Here is a 27,077-nt window from a genome sequence, read left to right as displayed (position 1 = left end):
CACAGGGAAAAGAGCTAGGCATATGGCCTAGAAAATTAGTTTAGGCTGCTGTAAGAGGGCTGAAAGTTTGCTGGACAGTATACTTGAAATGGCTACCGGTGCTTCACTGTTTAACTAGAAAAAAAACATAGGTTTCTGAGCGTGGTACTGTAAGCCCGTCTGTGGGTTAGATAGCCTAGAAAGGAATTTTTATGAAATATGTAATTGATATCAACTGAGAAATGACTGAAAGCACTTTGGAAAACGGTATGTGGGCCTGTAAGTCTCCCACACAGACAGCGATGCTCATGCAGTTGGCTCCTGCCTCACAATTCCCCACCAAAGCTGTATCTCAATAATGTGCTGCAGTGAGATGTCTCCACGCTCTGACAGCAAGCACCAAGGCTGTGGCTTGACCTGATCTCTGGTCTTCTGACCAGCTGCTTTTGCTACTTTTCCACAGTGTGGAAAAAGTGGTTACCTCACTGCATGGGTAGTAAGGGATGTGTTACACTCAAAGGAGCCCTAGCAGACAACATCTTCCCCAATGCAGCATAGCACTGCAGCTTCTACCATTCAGAGGACCACTTGCCCTCTCCAGGGTCATAGGATCCAAACTGTTTGGGGGAAATGAAGGTCTACCTTTGAGAGAGAGAAAAAAAGAAAAATTAAGCAATTTAAGGTTTAAAGTTTTCCTCTTTATGAAGGGCTTGTTCTAGTTAAGAATCCCCCATTTTCTAATCATGTTCTAATTAGTCAAGTAATTTAATATTAAAAATCATCATGCAGGCTGTGAGTCAGAAAGGGGAAACAAATATATAAATGGGAGTTACCTAGGGAAACAGTTTATAAAATCTACCCTTAAAAGTGTAAATAAGTACATTTTTAGTGTTGTACAGTTCAAATTCCAAAAATAAGTAGTCATACAGTTAAATATATTGTAAACACTTGCATTAAAAACTGCATCCTTGTGATCTAGACCATCATTTATCTAAGCTTTAAGACACTGAACAAATCCATATGTTCCAGTAGTCTGACCTATAATTTTTTTTTAATTTAAACTTCACACTGTGATTCTCGAAGTTAGCAGAATTGTTAGTGCTGATAATGTCAAGAAATTTGAGTTCCTCACAGTTGGCACTCTCACATGTGGGCAGAAATAGTTTAGTCTGTTATATTTGAATTTTTCTCCCCAGTGCAACTTTAGAAACTCATCTTTTTGTTAAATGTTTTCAATGAGATAGCAACAGTCTTGCCCCAGTGCAGCACGTAACTAATGAAATAGTGCTCTAAAACGTCAAATGCCAGACTCAAGGACGCTCATTTCAAAGTGCAGGTACATCTCCATGTCATCTAGGAAATGAGAAAAGGAAAGAGCTTAGGCCAGTGGTGACACACAGAACAATTGTACTTCTACTACAGACTATGAGGATTTCCTTTGTAATTCACTAGTGACTATGTAGGAGTAAAGGCCTTTTGGGGTCATCTCAGCCTCCTCACTGAAGCCGTTGCTTCATCTTGTAAATAGGAAAGAAGGCAACTTTTTGCGTTTCTTTTTTTTCATGCATAACCAGTGGGTTATGAAAAAAAGCCAAGCATAGCGCAGTTTGCCCTAAAACTCTTTTCCTGTTTTCCACCAAAAAAAAAAAAAAGGGGGGGGGGGCAGAAGCAACTAAAGTGACTGTTAAAATGAGACTGGGAAGGCAGTGAAAAGGCTCCAGTACATTGCGGTTGGCTGGTGAGATTGTTTTGGGAAGCCAGTTTTCAGTGTTGAGACTATACGTAAAAGGCTTGTCTAGAGCTGAGAGGCAATTGCTGCATGAGTCAGTGTTCCTGGATTCTGTCCTTAGCTCTGTTACTGATTTGCTATGTGACCTTGGGCAGATAATTAACTTGCTGTGCTTCAGTGGCGTCATCTGTTAAATGAATATAAGTCTTGCCTCTGTCGCAGATATTGCAAGTCTTAATTGTTTATGAAGTGTTCTTAGACTGACACAGCATTACAAAAGTGGAGAATGCTATTAGTCAATGTACTATTAAACATAGGCCTATTGGTTTATTTATTGTTAGCATAAACAAGGAGTGTAGTAATCGGGGATGTCAGATTTTGCAAGAAGAGAAGCTGATTTTTGCACAAGACGTAGTGAATGCTCTACGGGGAAAATAAGTGGTGAGCTGTGATTTAATCCAGAGTGTAAAGCTACTTATTAGCCACAAAAACTTGTTCTTTCTGATGGGAATGACAAAATATTGTTGAGGGGGATCAGGGCACCACGTTAAAATTGATGCCTTTTTTTTTTTTAACTGTTTCTAGTTAAATGGAGGAGTAGGTGCTATTAAATATAGCTTTCATCTCGAATGTCTGACTTAGCATGACTTGAACAGCATATCTTTCACGTTGTGTGTCAGCTGGAAAAGCTGAAACGATTGCAGACTTAAAGTAAAACAAATTTTGCTTTTATAGAAAGTGTGTGTCTATATGTGTGCATACAACCTTGGCTGTTGCTTAAAAATGAAGAGGAAAAAATATTTCTTCAGGGTTCTCTTACTTTTTGATTTTTGTTCCCTGTTTGGATACCCAGGTACCACACTCTCAACAATTCAGTTAGCTTGATGTCTCTTTACATATCATGCTGCCTACAGCTTCATGGCAGATGCTCTATAAGTAAGTGTGATATAACAGGGATGCATGACATTCTTTCCTGATTATCCCAACTAGAAATCTGTAGGAATCTCTGCTTTGCACTTCTGTGCTTTGGAAACGCTTCCCTGCACCCGCATCATGACAAGGGTCCAGGGATATGTGCAGTGAGGGAAAATCTGGCCTATCAACTTGCCTATAGATGTACACAGGCTATCTTTACACCTTTCTGTCAGTTTAATCCTACTACATGTAGAAGTACTCTGTTTGTGTATAAGCAGAAGGGAAAAAGAATAAGAAATGAAGCTTTATTTTGACTTGTATGCGTGGTAAAAACTGACACATTCCAGTGTTCTTTGTTTTTGGAAATAAAGGTTCAAATACTCTTCAGAGAAAGATGGCCAGGCTGTAGGTAATCCTCATAAATGAAGTGGCCTTGCTTCCTATTAAGCTGTGAATCTTCACACTTAGTTTTCAGTTTCCACCTGATACATCTATCCCTGGTTATGCTTCTCTTTTCACTGGTCTAATGAGTGTTATGTCTGATAACCTGAAACTAATTTACTTTGCTGCTCTATGGGAGCTGGAATGATGGCTTATTGGCCCCATGCCAATGAGCCATGATCCGGTCTAGTGACACTTCAACATTTTTCCTGTTCTAGTTACTCCAGTAAAAGCACTATCTGTGATGAGTGGCTTGATTTGAGGGGTATGCACAACTGAGATGTTCTGAAGGGATGTGCTTTTCACTGAGCGTCTTCCTGTTAAATTTGATTTGTATAAGATATGACAGACTGGAGGTGAAAAGAATTAGTAGTTGTTCTGAAGGCTGCCCATGTTCTCTGTTAATCATGAAAACCTAGGAAAATAGATACTGCACTTTGTGTTTGCCAGTTAAAGATAGTCAGAACTCTAAGAAGGATTTTTCATGACTTTTTTTTGGGGGGGGGGGGAGGCAAAAGGAAAGCAGCTGCTTGTCATTTACTTAACCTTGCTTGGGCTAAATTTAATCAGTGGAAAACATCTGGAACTGATTCCTGTTCCATTTGGAGTGTCCAGTAATCTGGTGTGTATGTACAACCAGTGCACCTTTAGCATTAGAATACTTGGCTAAACAAGCTTTTGCAATATTTGTTATCTTTTTGGAAAGAAAAGAGGAAGCAACAGTAATTTCCTAATGAGCAAACATTTACAATGTTCTCTATAGGTTGCTTTGTTCATTGATTTTGTGCAGCTGTTGTATGAAATCCATTGATCAGAGTTAATAAATTTCCAAATGAGTAAGACTGCTTATTATTTGTATTGATTAAACTTGGGCCAAATTCTGAAGTTGTCAGTGTTGCTTGAGTACAACTGATGAAACAATTTGACCTTGTTACTTTATTTGATAGAATGCAGCGTTTAATTATGAGCAAACTTTGAAGACGTAAAAAGCTTCTGCCTATGATTTATGACTTGATTAGGTTAAAATAATTGAAGGTTTTCTTGCAGAATAAGAGTGTTGGAGTTTTATAGTGCAAGTGATTGGCTGCTTTCCAATTGACTTTTTATTAAATAAAACTAAAGGAATCACAGAACTGGATAGCAATACTGGAAAAAAAGCTTACCATTTCTTAAAAGCCACTCAGTGGGAGATGCATGGAAAAATAAGTGATGCATTTAAGCAATGCCTTCTGTGGGCAGTTCATCCCTTTACAAGGGAAGTTGGCAAAAATAGAATGTATGCTCATTTTTAATTTAAATCCTGTTCACCTGCAGATCATTTATACTTAAATATGTGTACAGTACCTCTTTGGAAACCAGAAGCTGATAAATCTATCTTTAGGAAAAGCTCTTCCTCCTAAGTCGTCTCCTGCAGAGAAATTTGCAGAGAATACCCCAGCTGACTAGGCAGTGATTTCTGTGGGAATTCCTCTGCGTTAAGGACCCCAGATAGGAGGGGAAAAAGGGTCAGGAATGACCTTAGGCATTTCTCTCTGCTTTGCCCCTTTTATTTGGGAGTTCTCTCACTTTTCCTGCCATGCTGATGTGGGCAAGCTCCTATATGGCACCTTCTTGTATTATGAAAAAACATAGATGTGACGAGTTACTGCTATCCAAAGCAGCAGAAAAGTACCCAGCTTGGAAATATAAAACATAGGCTTTTTGAATCCTCTGCATTATCTTTGTAATCAGTATTAATCATCTTCCAGCAGTGGCAATCCACTGGCAAGTTGGCTTTCATTTTTAATTTCCCGTGGTCTGTAGAATGCGGTCTCACCAACACAAGAATCATGTGTACTTGGCATTGACTCAGAAACCCCTTTGTAAAAGCAGAAGAGTAATTTTCCATCTTGAATGAGGTGAATTATGGGAAGAGCATCTGTAATACAATTCTGATAACTAATTCCAGGAATTCTAGCTTGCGCACAACCTGGTTCTGAATCTGCCTCATGGGCACACAAACTGCAACCCTGTTCTGACCCTTTGGATCCATTTGTGCTCCTTTAAGTATTGTATTATATGCTGACTCCTCAGAACTTGATTCCAGTTTTCAAAAAAAATCCTAAGCAGCAGAATGCCAGTATTTGTTGCTAGTGGCTTTTTTGTTCCCTTTTTAATGGGGTGAATCAGACCATGGCAATGGGATACTCTAGACCTGGTTGTACTAACTCAATTAAGTTCCATTTCAGGTCAGGTTGACCTAAATCTATCCTAGATTAGTTTGTGCTGAGTGAGCCATCATCAAGCAAGAGTGCGCCGGCAGCCCTATATAGAAGTCTACAAGTTTCTGCTGCTGTTTATTTGGAGGGCTCAGATTGGCTGCTGTTTCTATAACCTTGCAAAAGAGAGAGAGAGAGATCTAGATTTCAGTGTACACAGGGGCCCAGCAGCCTAAGACTTACAGGGATTAGTTTAGGCAGCCTGATGAGCAGGAAAGTACATGCAAAAGTGCATACAAACTTCCTCAACCTAATAAAATGTACCTATTGGAGTACTTTTCCCTTTCTTACTGGAGAAATGGTATCTTTAGACACTCTGAGGTGGCACTGTGCTTCCAATACGATAAAACTGCATTCATAAAACAATAGGCTTATTCATATATGCTGTATGAATGATATTAAGTTTAGCTAATAGACATCTACCTGCATAGGATAGTGATAGTTTTCACATGGGGCTCATTTTGCTGACTAAAGATTCTCAGTTGGCTTTATATAGGGTCTTCTGCTTAAGCCTCCTTAAAGGAAGTAGGGTGTTTTCTGCTAGCTAAATACATGCTTATATAACAAACTCAGGGGCAGGCTGGGTGTGTGTGCGGGGATTTTTCTTGAACATATCTTACAAATAAAGAAATAAGGCAATTTAGGTCGGGTTCCATACAGTTTGTGTGTCACTAGCAGTTTCTCAAAGAGAAATTTGAGGAAGATTTACTGTTTGCCATTTTAAAACATTTAATTCAGGATCAGGCTTATTAAGAAGACCTTTGATGCTCCCCTCTTCTGTCCCTTTCATCTCCACGCCTCCCTGCCACAACACTGAGCAGAGCTCTGTGTGTTCCTGTTTCACAGGACACAAACACGCAACTCTAGGCAGTCTTCTATCACCCTTCCCTCCATGCAGATGCTCCTGCAGCAGGCTCTTGTGATTCTTGCCCATACAGAGGTACAGAATTGTCTGAGAGATTTTTCCAGTGTTTGTTTTGTGAGGTTCTGGGCCAACTATCTGAAGAAGCATATGCTGTGAGAGAGAAGACTGCTTTGCTTTGCATGGCCTCTGTTGTGTAGTACAATGTCCAATCTCAAATGCAGAAATGCTTGTGTGTGTGTGAGGCGGTATGTTTTTATTTGTTTTGCATATGGCTGTCTCCAAAGGAAGCTAAGGTATTAGCTATGTCAAATGAAGGAATTGTCATAGAAAGACTCTCTTTGACTTCAGTGATCTCATTTGAGAAGTTGCTGATGCAGCTCCAGTGTAAATAACAGTGAGTATTCATCTCTATGCTGCCAGCTCATTTAACTTGTTAGACATCAAGTAGCTAAGTATGTTGTGATGACTGTTCCCAATTGATAAGAACCTGAGAGTGGAGGGTGGTTTGTTTTTTGTTTTTGTTTTTTTTTAATTTAAGAGGGAGAGAGTTTCAATTGTGAATCCCTTAGAATATCGGATGAGAGTGATGATAGGATCTGGGAGTAACAGAAGCAGGTGCTTTTCCAGGGGATGCTCCCTGCACCATGCTAACAAACAGACCTCATATCGTCACAACAACCTTTTCAAAGCAGGAAATGGTCAGCACTGTGAACTGAGCGGCTAGATCTTCCCTTCGTGTGTGACTTCAACCTAGTTTAAATATATGCTTCAAAAGGATGACTTCCAAACCTGGATCAGAGAACATTTGGGCATTCATGACTTGAAAGCCAACTCAGCAGGTGTGGCTTTTGGAGGGGTGGTTTGGGGATTTTCTTCCATCAGCACAGGAAAAGTAAAGATAGCACTCAGCATGAGAAGGTAACAGTGCAAGAGCATCAGCGTAAATGGTGGAAGAAGACGACGGTCTTAACTTTTCACTGCTGGCCTGAAAACAAAATGCAGGAAGTCTTCTGACCCACAGTCAGCAGCATTTATGATGTCAGGAGTCCAAATGACAGTGGAAAATCTTAGGTCTTAATGCTTTCCAATCATAATCTAAGTGTCTTCCCATCATCCTCAATAGAAGGAATTTACCCCTTGGCCTATGCCTTTATTCACAGACTTTGTAACATTTGTCTCTAAAGATTTATTGTGATAAAATTACATTTACTCATAACCTCCCCTCTAAGGGCTTTGCTGTGTGGGGCTTCACCAGTGTTTCCTTTTCACAGCAATATCAACAGTGTTTGAGGCCACCACAGCAATTTTCCATTAACTGGACAAATGCACATTCAGATCCCTACTAAAATCTGGGTAGGCAAATTCACTGTCACGTACTCAAATCCACATGAATAAATTTACTGAGGAAAACTTGCTAGGAATTCTTGGACACCATCTCAGACTTCAAGTCCCACAGCTTCAGATTGCTGGAAAGGGTAGCACCATAAACCTGACCTGTCTTTGTGTATCTGCTCTTCACTTCTGGAGATCAGGTAGTGCATAATACAGATCTTTGCCTTTATCTGCTGTTGTCTGATGTTAGGAAAAAAACCAGCAGTTTTCTGTTACACCTGATATTCAAAGTTGCAAACTATCCCAGGATGACATGTTTCCATTTGAATAACCATGAAGTCCTGCTCCCCCTCCACTTATAGGTCTGCAAAAACAATGTGTAGTGAAGCATTTATTTTGCCTGGATTCAATGGATGAAGCAGAACAGCCAGCACCCTGAGTCACTGATGAACGCGTAGTCAAAAAGCCGTATCAGAAATGATGTAGCCTGTGTCTCTGGCATTTGCCTGAGGCAAAGCTAGAAGTGGTACTACCTGTTCTATTCTAATTCAATTTTAAATTCAATATAAATGATCTTGGAAGAAAATACCTCTATTTGTTTTCAAAAACCAACCTTCTTATGGTGAAGACAGAGCACAGACTAAAGTCAGGTGGGCTTTTGGCTCTACATACTGGATATAAGTCCAGGAATATGGTATGAACCTCAAAGAAAGGTCCTTCTCAACACTGAGGCAACAGCAAGGGATTATAGAATATATTGTGGTGAAAATCAAACTGAAGTGATTCAGAGACAATCCTTTAAGGTAGTGAAACTGTCAAGTATTTGATGTGCCATGAAAAGGGGATGGTATTCCTCAGCAGGCTAAAATGTTTTATGAAGAAAGTACTTTTGAAAATGTTTGCCAGAGCTGAAATTTTTTCCCCAGGAAAACTTCTGTCCTGAGCAATTTCTTTTTTCTAGTTTCAGCTAAAAGTATGTCTACCAGTTTATTTAAAAAACAAATGAGTAACATATAAAGAATTTTCTGGGCATGTTTTTTGCTACCTGAAAAACTTGACCCAAGAACTGTCTTGACCCAGTTATCTGTTCCTAGTATGTATTAAAAAGCAGAGGATAGAAGTTCGGAATCACTGTTTGGATTTGGCAAATTATTTATTCAGGTTCCACTCAGGGTCTAGTCTCTCACTTGCAAGAACACTGAAGGAAATATTGTGTTCTGTTCTGCTTTCAAACAAATAGCAGAACTTCTCATTAGACACGCAGTGCTGCCAGGCACAAAGATGATTGTACTAGTCACAGTTTCTGTTGTCTTCACAATACACTGAAATCAATAGTGATGTTAAGACAATAACTTGTACTATGTATTTTTTTAAAACAAAGGGAAAATCTCTGGCCAGAAATCAAAATAGTACCATGGAAGTCTTTTTTTTCCCCCACTCACTCTGTTACGGTTCAACATCTGTACCTGTGTGTATATATAGAAAAGTCAACTCTGATAAAACAAAAGCTCAATGACAGTGACAACTTGATAATCTTGAGCTTTGTGTCACTTATACCCAAGACAAAGATGACTTTGTCTCAGCCCTCAATACTATGGCAAAGATCGATTGCTTAAAGAAACGGTGATGGAATCAAGGCCTTGTAACTCTGATGGGTTAAGGAGACACTTTGTGTCATGATTTGTGTATTATCTACTTTCTCTGAAGATGTTGACCCTGGTCAAGTTACTCCTCAAGTTCAAGATTCATTTGGATTTCTCACATACTGGGACAGGCATAATCTGCTGTTGGTTCATAGTATGCTGACCCTCACGATTAGCAGTCTCAGCACTGGCAGCTGTATCTGTTCTCTGGTTTTCAGGGCTTGATTGCACATCTTTTCAAACAGGACACTTTTGCTCCATGGGGATGCATTTTATTGGGAGAGTGGTTTGGTCAAACAGAAGTGTTTCCAGGAGTGAGCTTTTTCATCCTCTGGTCCATAAATCCTCTCCCAGAGAGGAAGACGAGGTTGAGCAATAAGCTTGTTTGCTTGCTTACATCTGTCTGTATTTGTCACTGTCCCTGTGATTTTCACGTGAAACCATGGCCTGATGCCAGATGCGAATCAAGGTCACCGAAGCCTCAGTGGCTGCAGGACACATTCAAATCCATTTTTTTTAATAACCTTGTACATTCCAGATGGAAAAAAAAAAAAGGAAATAATTTGTTTGTGTTTTAGGTTGGAATAGTTTTGATTTAATTCAGTCAATGGCTAAGTTTTTTTTTTTTCTGGGCTTGTTTTTTGAGTTTTAGGACAAATATTGTAATTATTCCCTCTACTGATAATGTTTACTTTAATTTAGAGTCCGTTTCCAGACAATAGAGAATAAGCAGATTGGTAACAATGTTGTATTTCTTGAATTCATAATTAACTGCTAGTGAATAGGAAATTGTTTTACAAGAATTCAGTTGTATGAAACAAAACTGTATTAGGCCAGCAAATAATTATGTGATATATTTCACTGTACCTGCAATAATTAATTTGTGTGTTCTTGTGAGTCAAAACATTGACAGCTATTCGGATGATATTTCTAATTTTACTGTCACTGCAATTTGTATTCTTTGAACATTAACAGTCATGAAAAATAAAAATGTTTTCAAACTGGTTTATTTTCTCTAATAGCCACGCTAAAAACTGTATTTCCTTTTTAAAATAAACATTTTTACTATAATGGCAGTTCTGAATCCCATAATGGAAAGTAACTCTATATATTTATATTGCATGATATGTTCCCTATGTGTAACTCTTTTGTTTGTATGTGTTAAGAGCTCTCCCCGCAGAGCTAACAAGCTGCCAAATTACATTTCACTGGCTATTAATTGTTTCATTTTAAGGTCAAGTTCTTCTTGTCCTGTAAAAATAATTAAAAAAGCAGTGGAGAAGGATCACTTTCAAAGCTATTTTTGTCTTATATTTTCTCTGAATGTTCTCACTGTAGACTTTCTTCTCCGGAATTATTGAACCAACAATCAAATACATGTTTTGCTTGCCTTAAAAAGTTAGATGCATTAGTAACTGGGTGTTTTTAATTTAGTCACGGACAGCTGATACCTGAACCTGTGCAAGCTGTAGATGGCATCTCCAGCTCTGAAAAAACATTTTGAAAATGTCTATGGGCAGGGTGATTGTCTCAGATAAGTGAAAGGAACTTGACTGATACTTCGGAAAAGAGGAAATGAAATGCCTGTCAAAGCTGAAATAAGTCAAAACACTTTGTTGTAGAATATTGACAGATGCTGTTTTCTTGCTGTCCTTTAGGAAAGAATCTTAACAAGACAAATTGCATTCAGCGGTGCTGCTCATGGCAGCATTTGGAGCTGATGTATGCTAGAAAAGTAGCTCACTGCTGGGAATAGATGTTGGCAGCTGATTCTGTGCTGTTTCAGCTCCTGAGCATTTATGGCAAATGTGAGCGACTGGCAGAAGTGGAGCTGCTCCACAGTGTTCTGTGACTCTGCATGTTTGCCTTGTTGAAGTTTTTAATGCCAGACTGTGTGGTATTGAGCTAGGAGGCCTGCAAAGAAGGATAAACAGAAGGGGAAGAAAAAGCTCCTCTCTGCAAACGCTTTGGGAGGGTCCTTATAGGAAACAAGCGACTTCGCTGGCTCTGAAGACTATGATCCAGGGATTTCTTGTTGATCACAAGGTCGATTTTTGTCCAGAGGAGCTGAGCCGCCAATAGAGATATGTTAAGAAGAATCAAGCTGGAGAGCAAATTTGTACTAGGCGATGTTTGAGGAAGTGAGGCATCTGCTGCCCTCACGTGAAAAAGCATAACCTCAAGGATTGGGACGTCCTTAAGATAAGTAGGTGTTTTGCGTTTCTGTTGGAGAAGCATTCTTTTTCCAACTGCTCTCACTTACTTGAAACTACTCTGCTGTCAGAGTCCTGCTGTTGCTGCCTGCTGCTGTGTGGCACATTTCAGAGCCTACCTGTAGCTTCTGTGCAATTTACCCCTTGGGTTTCTCTGGATGCACCCCACCACCACCACTTAACTGGGAAATTCCATTTTATGTCACCCTGGCCCAATCTTAGCCCATAGTACTATCCATAGCAACCAGATTCTTTTGACTGGGTTGGGATGCCTGCTCTTCTACCTTTAGAAATAGTTTTGATAAGAAAAAAGATGTTATTTACTCTTTGCAGGAAAAAGACACAAAAAGAAGAACTATTTAAAAAAAAGAGGTCAACATTCACTTTTGTGTCTGCATAGGAACCTGAGAAGGATAATTGCACTGAGATATGTGAATAGTCGCTGTATCTTAAACAGAGTAATCCAAAAAAATCTCCTGTCTCTTGAGAGTGAGAACCCCTTTTAGCGTTCAGTATGGCCTTCTTTTTCTCAGTTACTTATCTTTTGAGTCTTCTGGTCAAAGGTACTCCAGAAGATGGACTGGTTTTTGTAGTAAGATGGAGGGCAAAAGGCCTTAGAGGTAAATTTTGTTGTGACAAGTGGGGACTGGGTTATGCGTAGCCATGGAAGAAGATACCAGGCTGGCAGAGTTGTACGTAATCCTCAACTGCCATTCGCTTTCTCCTGAGAAAGGTAGGAGGTCAGATGGATGCATACAGGTTTGGACCATCCACCTAGTCATACAGTAAATATTCATGTTACAGGACAGCATGTTACATGACTAAATGATGGTGAATGACTCCAGCTCATTTACAGTTAGCTGTATTTAGCACTATTTCAAAACAATAACATCTGATATTATTTTGGAGTAAATTTTAATTTTACTGACATGGAAATGAAAGCAATTTCCTCTAGCTTTCTATTGTGGGTCGTTCCCATGAGGAAAAATGAAAAAAATGCTGGGCAAAATATAGCCAGAAATCTAGAAGTTAAAACTGCTGTAATAGTAGCTCTACCTTCTTGCTTTGCTCCATGTTTTCATGGTTTTAGCTTATTGTTAATGCTTTTGTCATTTATAACGGCACAATCAGTAGACCTTAAAAAAAAATCCAATGAATTTGTTTAGATTAAATTGGCACGGAAAATCCTTTCTTAGTGCTTTCAAAAAGGGCTAAACTGGGCACGGTGGAAGTAACAGCTCGCTATCTGACTAGGTGGCACTGAAAGTGCATGCTTCTCTACTATGCTACATTAATCTCTGGTTCTCTTTTGACAGGTCGTATCTGAGTGTGAGGGGGTACTTGAGCTTCCATGTGCAATTGGTCCCTGACCACTTTCTGAATCTATCAACAAACCTGCTTGTCAATTAATGCCAAGCGTGTACAGGCTTGGTGGTATGGACATTTGCTCACTATACAAATCATCTAGGCCAATATGTTTCATTAAAAAAAACTTTAAAAAGCACTGGTTTTGTATTGACTGTACTTTTTTAAAAGTAGTTCTGTATTAATGATAGGTAGAAAACAATTTTTATTGTTTTATTGTGTGAACATGTTGCATCCTTCTTGTTTGCTAGGTCTTACAAGGATGTTCAGGCAGTCAGGTAGGTTACAGGATCTTCATATGCATTCAAAAGTGGCTTTTGTTGTTTTCTCTCTGCATGTTTTCCAGTGTTGCATACCTCTGTGATTTTGAATTATCTGCTGGCACTCCTTTACACCTCCGTGCTGTCCCACTAGGTGTGCAATGAGTGATTATGGTTCCATGGAGTGTAAGTCAGTGCATCATTTGGCCTGCAGGCTTATCTAAACAAAAGAATGTACAACAAATAAATTCAGCATTAGTGTATTTTGAGTGCTGATTGTTTTAAATCAGATATGCAGGATGCCAGATGTTGAAGTTTATCTAAAACACTTACAGCGGAACATGTTACTAAGTACAGCAGTAACAGCATATGGCATTTTTTGCATATACTTAGCAATATGTTTGCAGCAAATGTGGGCTTACTCTTGTTACTCTGCTTACTTCTCTTATTACTCTTACTTCAGTTGCTCTTTTATTTCTATTCTGCTGTATATTAGGCTCTTTGATTCAGTTTGGCCTGATTCCTGCGGGTCTGTGAGCAAAATTGAATTCAGGGGGAACACGTAGGAACGACGGTATCAATCGTATTGCTTATGACAGTAAATTTAGATGGCTAAAATTAGATACCTAAGGTGGCTTGTTTTTTGAACTTGTGGCTTGTTTTTGTTTCAAGCTCTGAATTGTGTATGAGACAATCTCAGTATCTCGGTATTTGCAAGTGGCTTACATTTGAGAACCTAGTATGGATTTAAAATCTTAGCTTCAAATGCCTGATTTTGAACATTTTGATGGAAGTGTCAATGAACTAAAGTAAGAATTTAGTCTTGTACTGACTGAGCGCTCTCCTGACACTTCAGTTCCACAATAATAACGAAGAAAATCTCTCAAATGTAAAATTTTCATAAAGAAGTGATTCAGTCTGTGCTAGTGATATGTTTTGCCTGATTCTTCCAGTAGAACTGCTTAGTTGAGCTTGAACACCGTTTGGCTGCTGAGGCGTAATAGCAAATTGAAGACACTTTCTTTTCTTTTCTTTTCTTTTCCTTTTTTTTTTTTTAGTACAGCCCAGTGTTATTAGAGGGAATGCTTTAACAGGTGACTTCCGATTTGAAAGCCAGTAAGCCGTTAACTGGCAATGGCAACATTTAGGTTAGATTGACCCAACCTACCTTATACATGGAAGCAAGATATGTGCATTATAAGCTTAATGCAGGTGTCTGAGACTGGGTTGACAGAATCACTTTTCAGAGATTTGCTTTCTTTCTCTCTCTATAGACTGTAAAGAAAGCAGAAGTTCCTAGTTTAGACATGTCATGGAGTGTGAATGAACAAAAATTAAGAGTCCCTCCCCGGTGTCCTTTCACCCATAAGGTATTCTGTGCAGGCACATTCTTTTAAAGTAATAATTGCTGTGGGAACAAATTAAATAGCGAAATGTACTGTTGATTAAGTGTGCAAAGCAGTTTTCTCTTCAAATGCATAGGGGATTTAGAAACTTAAAACGTTATTGAATATCTGTGTCATGTCAGAAAATAGGTTTTGTGCACCTTTAAAAAAAATTTCACTTGGTCTCACTGTAAAGAAACTGGTAAACTTGCTTTGTTTCCCATTGTTGAACATGTAGTTTGATCCACAGATGAAGTTAGTTCTTTACTTTAATATTTCATTTGGATTGATTTCCAAAGAAAAGTTTTATTAAAGCTTATAAAGCGGACTAGTTGTTACAATAATTTTGATGATGTGCCAGGTCCAGCTGAATTCAATGAAAAGAAAAACTAGAGACGTGGGGAGTTGTGAGCGTTTTCTTTCTTTTGTTTTTTATTTTGTCAGTGGTTCAGGAAAAATGGAAAGAAACTGCGTTTTATTTCCATTACAGCTATGTAAATGTAAATCAAGCAGCTAGTTATAGATTGGTGCTTAATCCTACTGTTTTTGTTGTTGGTTCTTACCGTCCTTACTGAGTTCTTGCAAAGGATATAACAGTGGTAAAAATACATTACATGGTATAAAATGCTATCTTGTTACTTTTCTTTCACATCTAATTTCATTTCAGAGTTATTTTATACCGAATAGCTTTTTGAGCACTAATATAAAGCCTTTTTCCTAATAAAAAAAAGAAAAAGAAAAGTGGAAGTAGGTAAAAGTAATTTAAAAAGAAAAGCGGCATTGAAGCAATAGATTGGGATTTAGTTTTGGTCTCTTTAAGTCCCCTTTTGATAATGTTTTGTTTAAAAACAAATAAATAAAACCTCAAATGAACATAAAGCCCCCCACCCTTGCTTCCATGTGATAGAGAAAGATACCTTATCCTCACCACTGCTCTCTGAACGTTAATCTTTTTACTACTTTGGTTGAACACTGGTTTAGCTTACCCTTTGCTTCCTGTCTGCAGACTTTTAGCAAGTATAATATTCCGTGGGAAAGACATGAATTATCTTTAAATTTGCTTTCCTTTTTTAGTGAATATGAAAAAAACCCTCCTAATAGACAATAAGTTGGAGGTTTTTACAGTAGGTGAATTGATGATAGAGCAGGTTTCTGAAGGGACCTGCTCCTCTCCCCATTCTCCTATCCCTCATGCTTTATCTAGAAACAGAATAGTGCAAAATCTTTGTGGTTATTTTATCCCAGTTATAAGGAGGCACTGTTGCCTATTTAAGGATGACCATGGCTCTGAGTCACATGTGGGTGTTTATTATACATATTCACCATTTTAGAAGTTGACACTAAAGAGAAAAATACAGAGGTTTATGAAATTTAGATTTCCTTTGGCTGTTTCATTTTTCTGAGTTGTTGTTCTGTTTCGTGGAGTCCGAAGTCTATGGCATTCATTGGTATTCATTATACTACACTAGGTGCCATTCTGTATTTTTTACTTGCTGCTCATGCTCAGAAAAGATTATAAATTCTTTATCTGAACAGGAACAGCTGCTTCATATTGTCAGTAGCCCTTGGAAAGAGCTTCTCTTCTCTTTCCTCCATGTGTCCCTGCCTCCTCTCCCTGCTCTTCTGCAACAACAACAACAACAACAATTAGGTGTTCGTATCCCTAAAGCTAGGGTGGAAAATGAAAGCTTATTGAAATAAATGCAGGGAAGGAAGATACAGTTGTTCTGGCTTGAGTAAAAGCTGTTAAAAACTTACCGTATGTAATAGCTGGACCTTACAACTTCAGATTTTACTCCTGGAAATCATTGCTGCCATATATTGAATGTGTTTTAGTGTTTGAGGTTTCTTCAAAATGGAAGAGTTACTGTGAATGATTATTATGAATTACTTAACTGTTCAGAATCTCACAGCTTCCTGGCACTCAAAAAGGTGTTGTTTGCTTTTTGTGTGATTTTTGGGGAATCTTGATTTATCACCCAACATTTCTGTTGAAGTGAATTGTGGAAGTTTACTCAGTGCAAATGATGGTTACCTCAGAAAATGAGTTACTTCAAGAAAGGGTTTCTGTCAAGATAACAGCTCACAACTGTGGCAGTCCCCTTAAAGACAGAAAAATATTTAGAGCAACAGGCATGACACTTGTGGTTACTATTAACATTAATGTCTAGAATCATGGACAGGAAAAAGTTAAAGTATTAAAGAGTTAATCTTTTAAAGCGGGGTTCACACAGAACTTAGAGTGGTAAAAGCATAGAGAGACTTAGCATTAAATAGATTTTATTATTAGGGTTACATGAATAAATCCTGAACTGCTTTGTGGTGGCTTAATACTTCACGAACCAATAATCCAAATGGACTCCAATATCAGTCAGGTGGTTCTGAGAGAGACCAGTGACCAGTGTGCGAGGAGAAAGCAGTCTTACAATATCACCACCCAAATGTTACGAGCCTCAGACCTGTGCTTTCTGCTCAACACTGACACTCAAGGACAGCACTTCTAGGAGAAGCTCTTCTGTAGCCAAATTAGAAAAAATTGTATTCTATAGACTTCATTTTCACTCTTTGCCATTTATGCTATAGCTCTTCCAACAGTAAGCTCTGATGCAGAATGCTTTAGTGTTTAGCTTGAATGTAGTCCAGCTAAAGTGGTGCTTTAGTACTAACTTGGGACTTCAGTAATTTGATTTTCTAGGAGGCAGTCTTTCTCATTTCTGTTGTGTGGTTTGTGTTTTGGTTTTTTTTTTCCCCCTATCACAGCATATGCATGGAAGTGACACAAGTCTTTTATTTGTTTTACTTATCGCACTTATTTTTAGTGATTCCACCCCCCAGAAACATTTATCTTTTCCCCCGACCCTTGAATTGTATTTGCATCATCCCATGCTTTTTCTGAGTTACCCTGCCAGCAGAGCCTTCAAGAATGATCAAAATTAAAATAGACTAGAGAACTTCATTAGAAACTGTTAGAATCACTAGAAGTCATGACAAATGTGCTGTTTTAGATCACAGCAATTTAAGCTAGTTTTACTTCATAATTTTGAATTAAATATAATAGACTTTTTAATGCAGCAATTGTTTATGAATATTCATGCAAATAAACTCAGAAAGACACACATACTTCCCATTTATAGTGGAAGAAGTCAGCCTCTGTGTTTAATGGAAATGGACACCAGATTTGGTGCTTTTTGAAATATAAGTATTTTTCATCAGTTACAGGGCTAGCTGCACTTCTGCCTGTTTTGCAGTCTCTAAGTGAGCTCCTTCCTAGGCTGGCCGTTGTCTTCCTTCATAGTCTGCAGTGAGCTTTTTAGAAACAGTGAGTTTCTGCTTACACTGAGGGCAACCCTCAAGAATAAAATCCTGTGTATATGACCTGTACATACAAATATAGATTTTTGTACAGAATATATGTTATAAGTATCATTTTCACTGATTCTGACAAAAAAAGAAAGCCATGTCCCATATGAGACATATCTTCTTTGATCTGTAGTAGAATATTATAGGCAAGGGAAGGCACTTATATATGTTGCCTTCCTAATGTGCTATGACTTCTTTGAATTATCTGTGCAGTAAAAAGACGTGTGGAAGGGAACCCCCATGAAATGTCACGGGCCAACAGTTTCATCGATGACATCGACCTTGTATCAGAAGAGTCACCGCTGCCAGCTGTATCTGATGTGGCACAGTAAGTGGAAAAATAGCTTTTTACTCGATAATATAAATGGCTGTTAATGGTGAGGAAGGCTCATCACTGATAAGAGTGATATTCTTTGGCTGGCTACACCTGAAGCTATTACAAGCTTGGTCTTATGTAACTGTATGTGACTATTTCTGTAGGCTGCAAGTTGGGTTTTTAAGTTCAAGGGAGATAGGAAAGAGAAGAATTCCTCTGTGATGGGTGGCTGGCAATTTTGGCATGTGTCTTGCTTTACATTTTATGGCAGATAAAATGGTTCCTGAGATTGTATTTCCCAGGTAGATTTATACTTTGCAGAGTTCTGATTCAGTCTAATCTCTCAAGATCTCATAATATATGTAATATTGAATGACATGGTCATGTGTAAATACAGAAAAGCTACACTAAGTGTAACGTTTTGACAAAGTAGGCACTCTTGTAAGGAAATGATATTCCAAAAATTTGAAAGTAGAATTATTAAAGAGATACTGATGGTGTCTGGATTGGCCGAAACAGAACATCCACGTTGTTGCAAGTTCACTGCAGTTGTTGAATGATCTGTCACGTTGCTTGTCTCGAGTTCAGCAAATGCCTGTGATGGTATTCCTTGAAAGAAGTGTGTTATCTACATACAGGATGCCTCTGTATTATTGTCTTTTGATGGGGTCTTGAGTAATGTTGATGCTTTTGTTTCTATAATGTACAATTTCAGTACTGGGGTTAGGGACTCTGGAGTAAATTTCAAATGTGAAGCAGAGCATTAGAGGATACAGCAAGGACTGGAAGGTTCAGAGCATCCGGATATCATCCTAGGGTTTTATCTTATATGCGTGAACTGACACAAACAACACTGGTGAATAAAACTCATGGGTTAGCAGCAGTGTATGGCCTAACAGCACAGTACAACTGATACAAGCCCATGAAGGTCTAACTAGTGGTATGGATTTTATGTTAACGTTAGTGAAAAAACTTGACTATGTCCACATTTGCAAAAGAAAGTATGGAAAAGTTGCTGGGAAAACTCTTTGGGAAATATTTGAGTATCATATTGCTTTTTAAAAATTGAAATAAGCTTTGGTTGACTTCTCTTAGATACTACATTGGAAAAGACTTTGTATATGAATTTTTTTCCAGTAATGGGAAAAGAATTTTAGAACACAATCGTGTCTGTTAGATTCACAGATCTGTATTTCACCCTTCACTGGGCTAGCAATAATTTGATGGGTACTCCACTGCGGGAAAATGTTTATGCTACTTTAGCGCAAAGTTACCTAAAAGAATAATAATAAATAAATGTTCAATGTGTTTGTCAATCTAACAAAATATACAGCATACTAAAATTCTTAAAAATGCAGGACACAGAAAAGAATATTATACATTAAACTTGCATGCCTTTTGTTTCATTTGATTCTTACTGTATAATAGGAAACTGGCACAGAGATTTACAGGAAAAGTGGAGTTGTGCTCAGATTAATGCGATTTCCTGATTTTTTGACTATTTCGTATTAGCTTCTCAGGGTGGATGTATGATGAAAGCTCTCTACACCTGAATGTGAGCGGAGTTCACTCTATGACAGATTTATCATCAGACTAAAATTCAGTGGATTTGTTTCCGGTTTGGGAGAGGCTGAAGGGCTTTTCACTGGGAAAGATGACATTTAGGAGCAGGCTACCAGAGCAATTAATATAGCATGCAGCAGGCTTCCAAGAGGACCTTGGAGGAAAGGAACAGTTAGAAGCAAGCTATGTGTAGACACCGCATGACAGTGCATGTAGGAGACAAAATTGGATTTGTGGCTGGGTTTTTTTTCCCCCCTCTGAGAAGCTGCAGCTGAATCTAAAAGAATCACTGAAATTTGCATTTCCTGGAGGAAAAAAATAGATTTAAAAGACCCTTGAAGGTTTTAGATTTTTTTTTTCCAGATATCTGCATAGGAGGAGAAATATCATGAGCTGATATCAGGGTTTTGTGAAAATTCAACTCTTCACTTCTGCTAGTGTATTGCAGAGGGCTGAATAAAATCCCAATTATGTTGGAAGATATTTCGGGGAGATTAAAAAGAATATTTTCATATAGATATCTTCAAAACCACTATTATAAGAGATGGATTTTCCAATTGCAACACATTTCTGAAATCATGCTGCTTGTCTTCAATCAGGGAAAAATATAGATAAAGGTATTTGGAATTAATTTGAAAATAAAGCTGTTTCAGTCTGTAGTGTGGTTGTGTTGCTTTTTACATATTTTATTTCTCTTATATGCTTACCTTCTTCCAGGTAACTCATGCAGATGATACATATGTTAAATCAATAGTAATTATAATGTGCTTTTATACAGAATACCTTTGTGCTGTAATATCCCAATTTCCCAAGGCCTTTCTTCAAATCAAAGAATTATAAACTGTTCCATTTAAATTGAGCTTTTTTTTTGGTAGTGCAGCAAGGGATTTTCCATTTGGACAGGAACAGTTATAATATTTCTATTGTTTAGGACATGAAAATTGGTGGTATTTTATGTTATTCTGTATAGTGCATCTCACAGACTGTACTTTCTTTTCCAGCTCATATTAGAGTTTAAATGTATTTCTCTCTTGGGTGGGAAATGTGAAAAGGAATGGTAGAAAGCTGTTGAAATATACCCATGAAAAGATTTAAAATATTCAAAATGTTTAAAATAACATGTTACAATGTTAAAATAATATAATATTACTTGTTCTTGATGTGAATGTCAGGTACGTATAGATGGAACATACACATGAGCTTGTAACAGAAAATTGCTAAAATAATTATTAAATTCTAAGCCATACTACATATGTATATAAAAATTGTAACTTCTGAATATTCTTCAAATAAAGTTTAAACTTTAAATGTACAGAAAACATAAGGCTAAAAAAGTTATAGATGTACTATAAAGTTCAATAGGTACTACATAAAAATAAAGCCAAATTAGAATTTCATGTAATGTTTCATGCTTTTAAAGTCTAATGTGCCAGTTTTCACTTTTATCACTGATGATTTCATTTTTATAAGCCTGAATTTCTACTTAATGTGCCACTGAAACAAGGATGCACTAATCTATGAGGTGTCTTGACTGCTAAGTAGAAATGTCATATTTCATTATGCAAATTGTGATCCTCATTGGACAAATACAGAACAAACCTACTTACAGATCTTCTTGTGAACTGCCATTTCTAATACAAACATTGAGATAAATGTTAACACTGTATTTGTGTGATATGCATGGGTCTTCTACCTGAACGTTAGATATACTTAATGTTCTTATTTGTCTTTTAGCGGAAGTATGAGCAGGTAAGCATTCGTAAATGTTGTAGTGTGCCCTGGAATTTGTGATGGGGAAAGATTTTTTTGGTTTTCTATTAAGAGCTCCACTTTCATTCTGCTTGTTTACCTGATTAGAACGAACAATTACTCTTTGCTCACCTGAGGACATTGTTTCGTGCTCTGGCATTAAGTAGCAGCTTTATCTTTTTTTGTTATTGTTGTTTGTTTGAAATGAACTATGTAAGAGAAGTAGGTTTAACTCATGCAGGAATTACATTCGATAACAGTGAGACAAATCCTGATTCAAGAGTCACAGTGCGGTCAATGAATTAGACAAAAATTCTTCTGAGAGTAGAATTCGGCCAAAGATATTCACGCAGAGTATGTGAAAACATGGCTTTTGCATAACAGCTAATGATAATACACTATGATGATGAAAATTTCACATGAGGAACTTCTTTGTGAAGTCAAGAGTGACTTTGTCAAGCTGCCAAATGGCAAAGTTTTCCTTGCCTTCAACAAGCATATGAATTATTAGATCAGTCTAACAGTAAATCTTTATTCCAAAGCCTCTAACTGGTCATTTTTTAAACTCTGTTAACTACCATATTGGTTATTAAACATGATATGTCAGGCCTACAGGTGTAATGTTTGGGTTTTTCTGTAACACGAACAGCAAATTCTTCTTAATTCCTGCTACTCAGATGACAGGAGAGAGATTCACTGACTAACGTAACCTTTACTTTTGGTGTTGGTCTGATCAAGACTCATGTGCAAAAGGGTTATGTGGGAAGGCAGATTTTGTCCCACGAGATCGGAGTTGCTGCCCTAGAGCCCAACTGCCTTGGACAAACATCTGTTGCATCAACCTGCACATATGCACTATCTCTGACAGTAACTACAGTGATTACTCAGTAAAACCCATCAGGTTGGCTGGAAACTGTTGATATCACTATTTGAGAATGTATCTTTAGTGAGAGCAACCCAGTTAAGGGGGCTACAGCACTGCCCAGGTTTCGGTGGTGAATACTTCCAATATTAGATTTCTATTATTGGCGATCCATGCAAGCTTAGAGAAAGTGTATTCTTGTGGTAGAAAAGGGGAGATGCCATCAAAAACAAAACTAACTAGTAAGTTTTCAAGTTGAGCTCAAGTGTAACATAGCTTTCTGTACAAGTAAAGCTGCTTTAGCTGCTTTAGATAGTTGGCATGATATTTCAGTTTCCAGAGATCCAGGTAAAACTGTAGAGAAATGCGACCTCTCTGAGCTAGGGAACAAAGGCATCATATTTCATATATAATTCTGTGGCTGTCTGAAGTTCTTGCTGAATATCTCAGGCCTACGTTCTCAAGGGTATAAATCTCTTGTAGTTGTGGAGCTGCATTGATTTATACTGGATGAGTTGTCCAAAGTTGAAATAAGAATATTTTATTATATTTATTTCATCATAAATACTGTCAGACTTGATTAAATGGAATTGGTTGATGAGTAGTAGATTTTCTGTTTTTGACAATAAGTGCTGAGACTACTTGGTCATATATGATCTACTTACCCACCCAATTTTCAAATTCTGTTGAGCAACTAGAAGATAACTCCATCAGTGCATGGAGAGATTGTAAAGTGATATTTTGTCTGTGCTATGAAACCTACAAAAAAACAGAGATTGTATTTGACTAGTTACAGCACATTTGCTTGATCTTTAGGACTAATCTTCTGCATACATTGGTAACAGGATCAAGATTAAATCATATGTTTAGAGCAGGTTCCGAGATCTAAATTTTGAGTATGTTATTTTTAGAACTGAAACATTACTTTTTTCTTGCTTTTGTCTTTCTCACTAACACAGGGCGCTTTCTGTATATCACCTTTTTTTTTGGCAAAAGTTGTGATATCAAACAATTTAAAGATGAATCTTTCATTCAGCTTGACTCAGTGCCTCAACATAATGTATGGTGCCACTTCTTTCTCCATGACTTTCTCCATGAAGCCTCTCCTTCTTCCTAATTTCCTACTGTATGGATATAGATGTTCTGAGCCAGAGAATCAGGTATAGAATCAGGCACACAATGTGACTTAAAGCCTGGCCTGCTTGTAAAACCTGGATACGTGGCAAATTCCCATGTCTTTGTAACAGGTTGTGGTAAGAGATTACTCTGAATGGCACTGATTAAGCAAGTGGCAGGCTGTGATTTCTCCTTTTTTTGTTAAGTCTTACTTGTCCCGTGTCCATCTTCAGCAAGGCTGTTATATCTATCTGATGCAGCCTACTATATGTATTACTGTGTGTCTGAGGAAAGAACTGATGTCATTCTGGCCTGCAAGAAGAGCAGGAAGATAAGGTTGCTGATCCTTGATCTCTGTCTATAGGCAACACAAATGCAAATAAAACCTCTCAAAGTACGTGTAAATTTGGTACATGACAAAAAGGAAGAAAAGAGGAGAAATGCACATTCAGAATGAGAGCAGGGGACAGACAATAATGGATCTTGGTCCTAGATGGAACGTTTAAGATCAGCCACTCCCAAAAGCTTGTTCAAACTGGAATTATGGCTAAGATGTGCTTTACCTGTGTTAAGTGACACAGCCTTTGGGGATGGATATGGGGTTTGACTGAAATGCAAGACAGTCACCTGCAAGTCCTATTGACTTTCACTACAAGGTATTCTTGGACTATCTAAGCCCTTCTTGAGGAAGAAAAAGACAGAATTTAAAATGATGGGCGTGAGCAAGCAGCTTGCTGAAGTCCTGTGTAGGTTGTAACAAACATTTGTATGCACTTGAATGCTGTAGCAGGGAGGATCTTCGAAGGGAGGGAGCTGCTTACAGGGAATGGCAACGGTGCTGGAGAGGAGTGGCGATGTCCTTTTACCCCTTAGTCTCACAGGACTAGTGAAATCTCATAAGTTACCTCTGCATAAGGAACCTGCAGATAACTGCAGCCTGTGTCAGTTGAGAATTTTTTTGACTGGAAAGGAACCCTCCTCAAAAGGACAGAGCTGAAACGTAATACAAAACACTACCGCTACCAACATAAAGCCTGTAGGGAGACTTATGATACTAGCTGTGGACTTTCAGTGATCGCTGGTGTGACTGCTGCTGAGATGTTGTATTTCAGATGTCCTCTGCTTGCTCCTTTGCTTGTACCTTTAGTTTTTCTTGGTATGCTCTTGTCTTTTCAGGGGACCCATATCTGCCGACCCTCAATTGCATGTTTCAACTGCAATAACCTAGAGGAGGTAGGGTGTATTACTTTGTGCACCCTGCCGCTAAGTGGAGTTGTCGCATGCAACAAATCCAGTGCCTGTTGATCATCTGAAGGGATACTGATGCTCTGAAAAGGAAGGAGCAAATAAATGCTTTGCTACCTTGAAAGATTTGGAGCGCTTTATCAAGGAGCTACAGACCAAAACATGGTCCAGAAAAACAGTGGGCATTTTCTGTGAGGGTGGGAGAGCACCCATTACCCGTGATCTCCATTTGGCTATCAGCGTCCTTATGCTGATGCTGTGCAAATAGATCTGTCTTTCCAGATGCTCCCTGGTTGCACTGGAGCTTGGGTGGGTATTGGAGACACTGAACACAGCTTTATATAAGGCTTATTTTTATTTATTTATTTATTGTCTCCAGCCGGCCCTATTGTTAGGCAGACTGATGACAGCAATGCTTGGCCATGAAAATATTTTCTAGCACGCACCAGAGTTAACCTCCAGCAGGAAAGAGAGAATTGAGCCAATAGGCCGCATTGAAAAATTACACCAACCTGGTCTCAGATAGCGCAATCTCAGGAAAAATACACATAGCCCCAGCTTTAAAAGCAGACATCCTGTTTTTGTTTTTCAGAGTTCTGTGGTTTAAAACTGTGGTGTTTAAAGCTCTTTACACTGTAAGGAAAAGCAAGAGTTAGAAATTCTGTATGTCAGCATGGTTAAGCAACTGTGGTTGAGTATGCGTTTTGTAGCTCAGTAAGGTCATGCAAAGGTAAATGTCAGTTGGTCTCTTTTAGCAGAAAGCAGTGTAATGCTGCAGTTCAGCAGTCATCACGTCAGCTCTCTTGGGAGGAAACCTTTAGAAGGTGAGATCCACATACAATGATCATCGTCAGTGGTAATTGCCGTCAGCTGAACAGCTGTAGTAATAACTCTTTAGTTGGAACAGGCTGCCAGGGAAGTGATAGCTACACCTGTTCCCCACGGGAAAGTGTGGGGTCTTAATTACTTTTCATGGGTTGAGAGTGAGACCAACAGTTGCCCTTTTTTCTGAGGCCCTGTCCACAAGGGTCGCATCATGTTAGGGAACTGCATTTAATACAATTCTAGCAAAAAATAATTCTGTGCAAGAGCTTAGAAAGTGTTTCTGCTACAGATTCACTGCTTTCATATGACCTAATTAGTGTGTAACGTGGCTGTGAACGTGGTTTATTATTTCAGTTTGAGGACTTAAAATGGTGTGATAGAAGCATAGGTTGAGATCTGAAGGTGGAAGCAACCAGATATCCACCTCTCTCTCCTCCAATTGTTTTCTATTAAACTCAGCCTCAAAAACAGCTCTTAGGTTGTATGAGAGAGATCTTATCTGCAAAATGATTAGCAGAACAACTCAGCTGTAGGATGTAGCTGTTGCTCAATCAGAGGAAGTGAGAATCTCTGCTTAAAAAAGAAAGAAAAGAAAAAGAAAAGAGAGGAAATGGCTGATTGCTAAAAGCTATAGAAGAACCCCAAGGAGGGGTGAAAAGACGCCTGAGACATGGCAATGGCCACACAATCTTAAGGCCTGCAGTGTATTGTTCTGTTTTAGTAGGAGAGGCTAAGAGTCTGGGGCGAGGATGACCAAACACTTTGGGCTGTGACAAAACCTGATGCAAAAGAAAGATCACAAATGGATCTCCTGTGATGAATAAAAGTCTGAGAATTGAGGCATAAGGAGGGCAAAGAACAGATTCTTTTCTGTTTGCGTTTGTGCTCGCTCCAAGTTATGAAGAAATTTGTTTCGACTGCAGGAACAAAGTGCCCAAGCAGCTCCCCACTTCCCCAGAAATGGGGACTACAGACACGATGGGGAAACAGCACTCCTGTTCTCTGGAAAGGAGAACACCACGCTAGTTGCTAATCCACACAACTCTGGTCAAAGGAAGAGACTTCTGGGTTAGTCTTGGCATCTGACTTTTCTCCTTAAAAGCAAATTCAGGAACAGTGTTGGACTATCTTTTTTCTGGTGCAAGCAGTTTATCAGTTTGCAGATAGGAAATATAAGTAGTTTGTTGCATTACCCACTAACAAAGACATTTTACATGAAGTGAAAGGAAGAAATTATAAAATGTATGCAAGGTTTTAAAGCTTTCATCATGATCTGTATGTCCCTTTTTAAGGTACTGCTCAGCGCTTGAAAAAAAGGATGTTAAATTCATCTTTCAGCTTTATTTCCATCTTCCAGTTGTTCTATTCATCTGTAGATGGCAGTGAAGGTATTCACAAGGACTGGGAGTATTTTTGTGTTCATCTTTGCTTGCAAATCCTAGCAGTCTACAGCTCTTGATATAAAACATCATGTAAATCTTTCCTATTTTTTGGTTTTTCTGTACAAACACCATTTATCTTCTCATTGATATCAAAGCTTTTTCATATAGTTATCACTTTCAGTCTCACTAAAGAAACTGTTCACCTAATCACCAAAAAATATAGTGTATTGAATACCAATAGATCAAGTATAGTGATCATGTGTAAGATAACTGA

At 38.3% G+C, this 27,077-nt stretch overlaps 1 protein-coding gene across 2 annotated transcripts in view; it reads left to right on the top strand.

The window, feature by feature from the left end:
* LOC104146601 (potassium voltage-gated channel subfamily KQT member 1) overlaps positions 1 to 27,077 on the top strand; it is a 524,419-nt gene that overhangs the window by 86,143 nt on the left and 411,199 nt on the right. For both annotated transcript variants that reach the window (XM_009678697.2, XM_009678698.2), the window contains 2 exons: positions 12,992 to 13,018; positions 17,959 to 18,073. In XM_009678697.2, the coding sequence (XP_009676992.2) occupies positions 12,992 to 13,018; positions 17,959 to 18,073 (142 nt within the window). The remainder of the gene's footprint in view (positions 1 to 12,991; positions 13,019 to 17,958; positions 18,074 to 27,077) is intronic.

This window comes from Struthio camelus, chromosome 1 (genome assembly GCF_040807025.1).
Source record: "Struthio camelus isolate bStrCam1 chromosome 1, bStrCam1.hap1, whole genome shotgun sequence".
Taxonomy (NCBI): Eukaryota; Metazoa; Chordata; class Aves; order Struthioniformes; family Struthionidae; genus Struthio; species Struthio camelus.
Note: the sequence above shows the minus strand (reverse complement) of the source record. Positions and strands in the feature narration are given on the sequence as shown.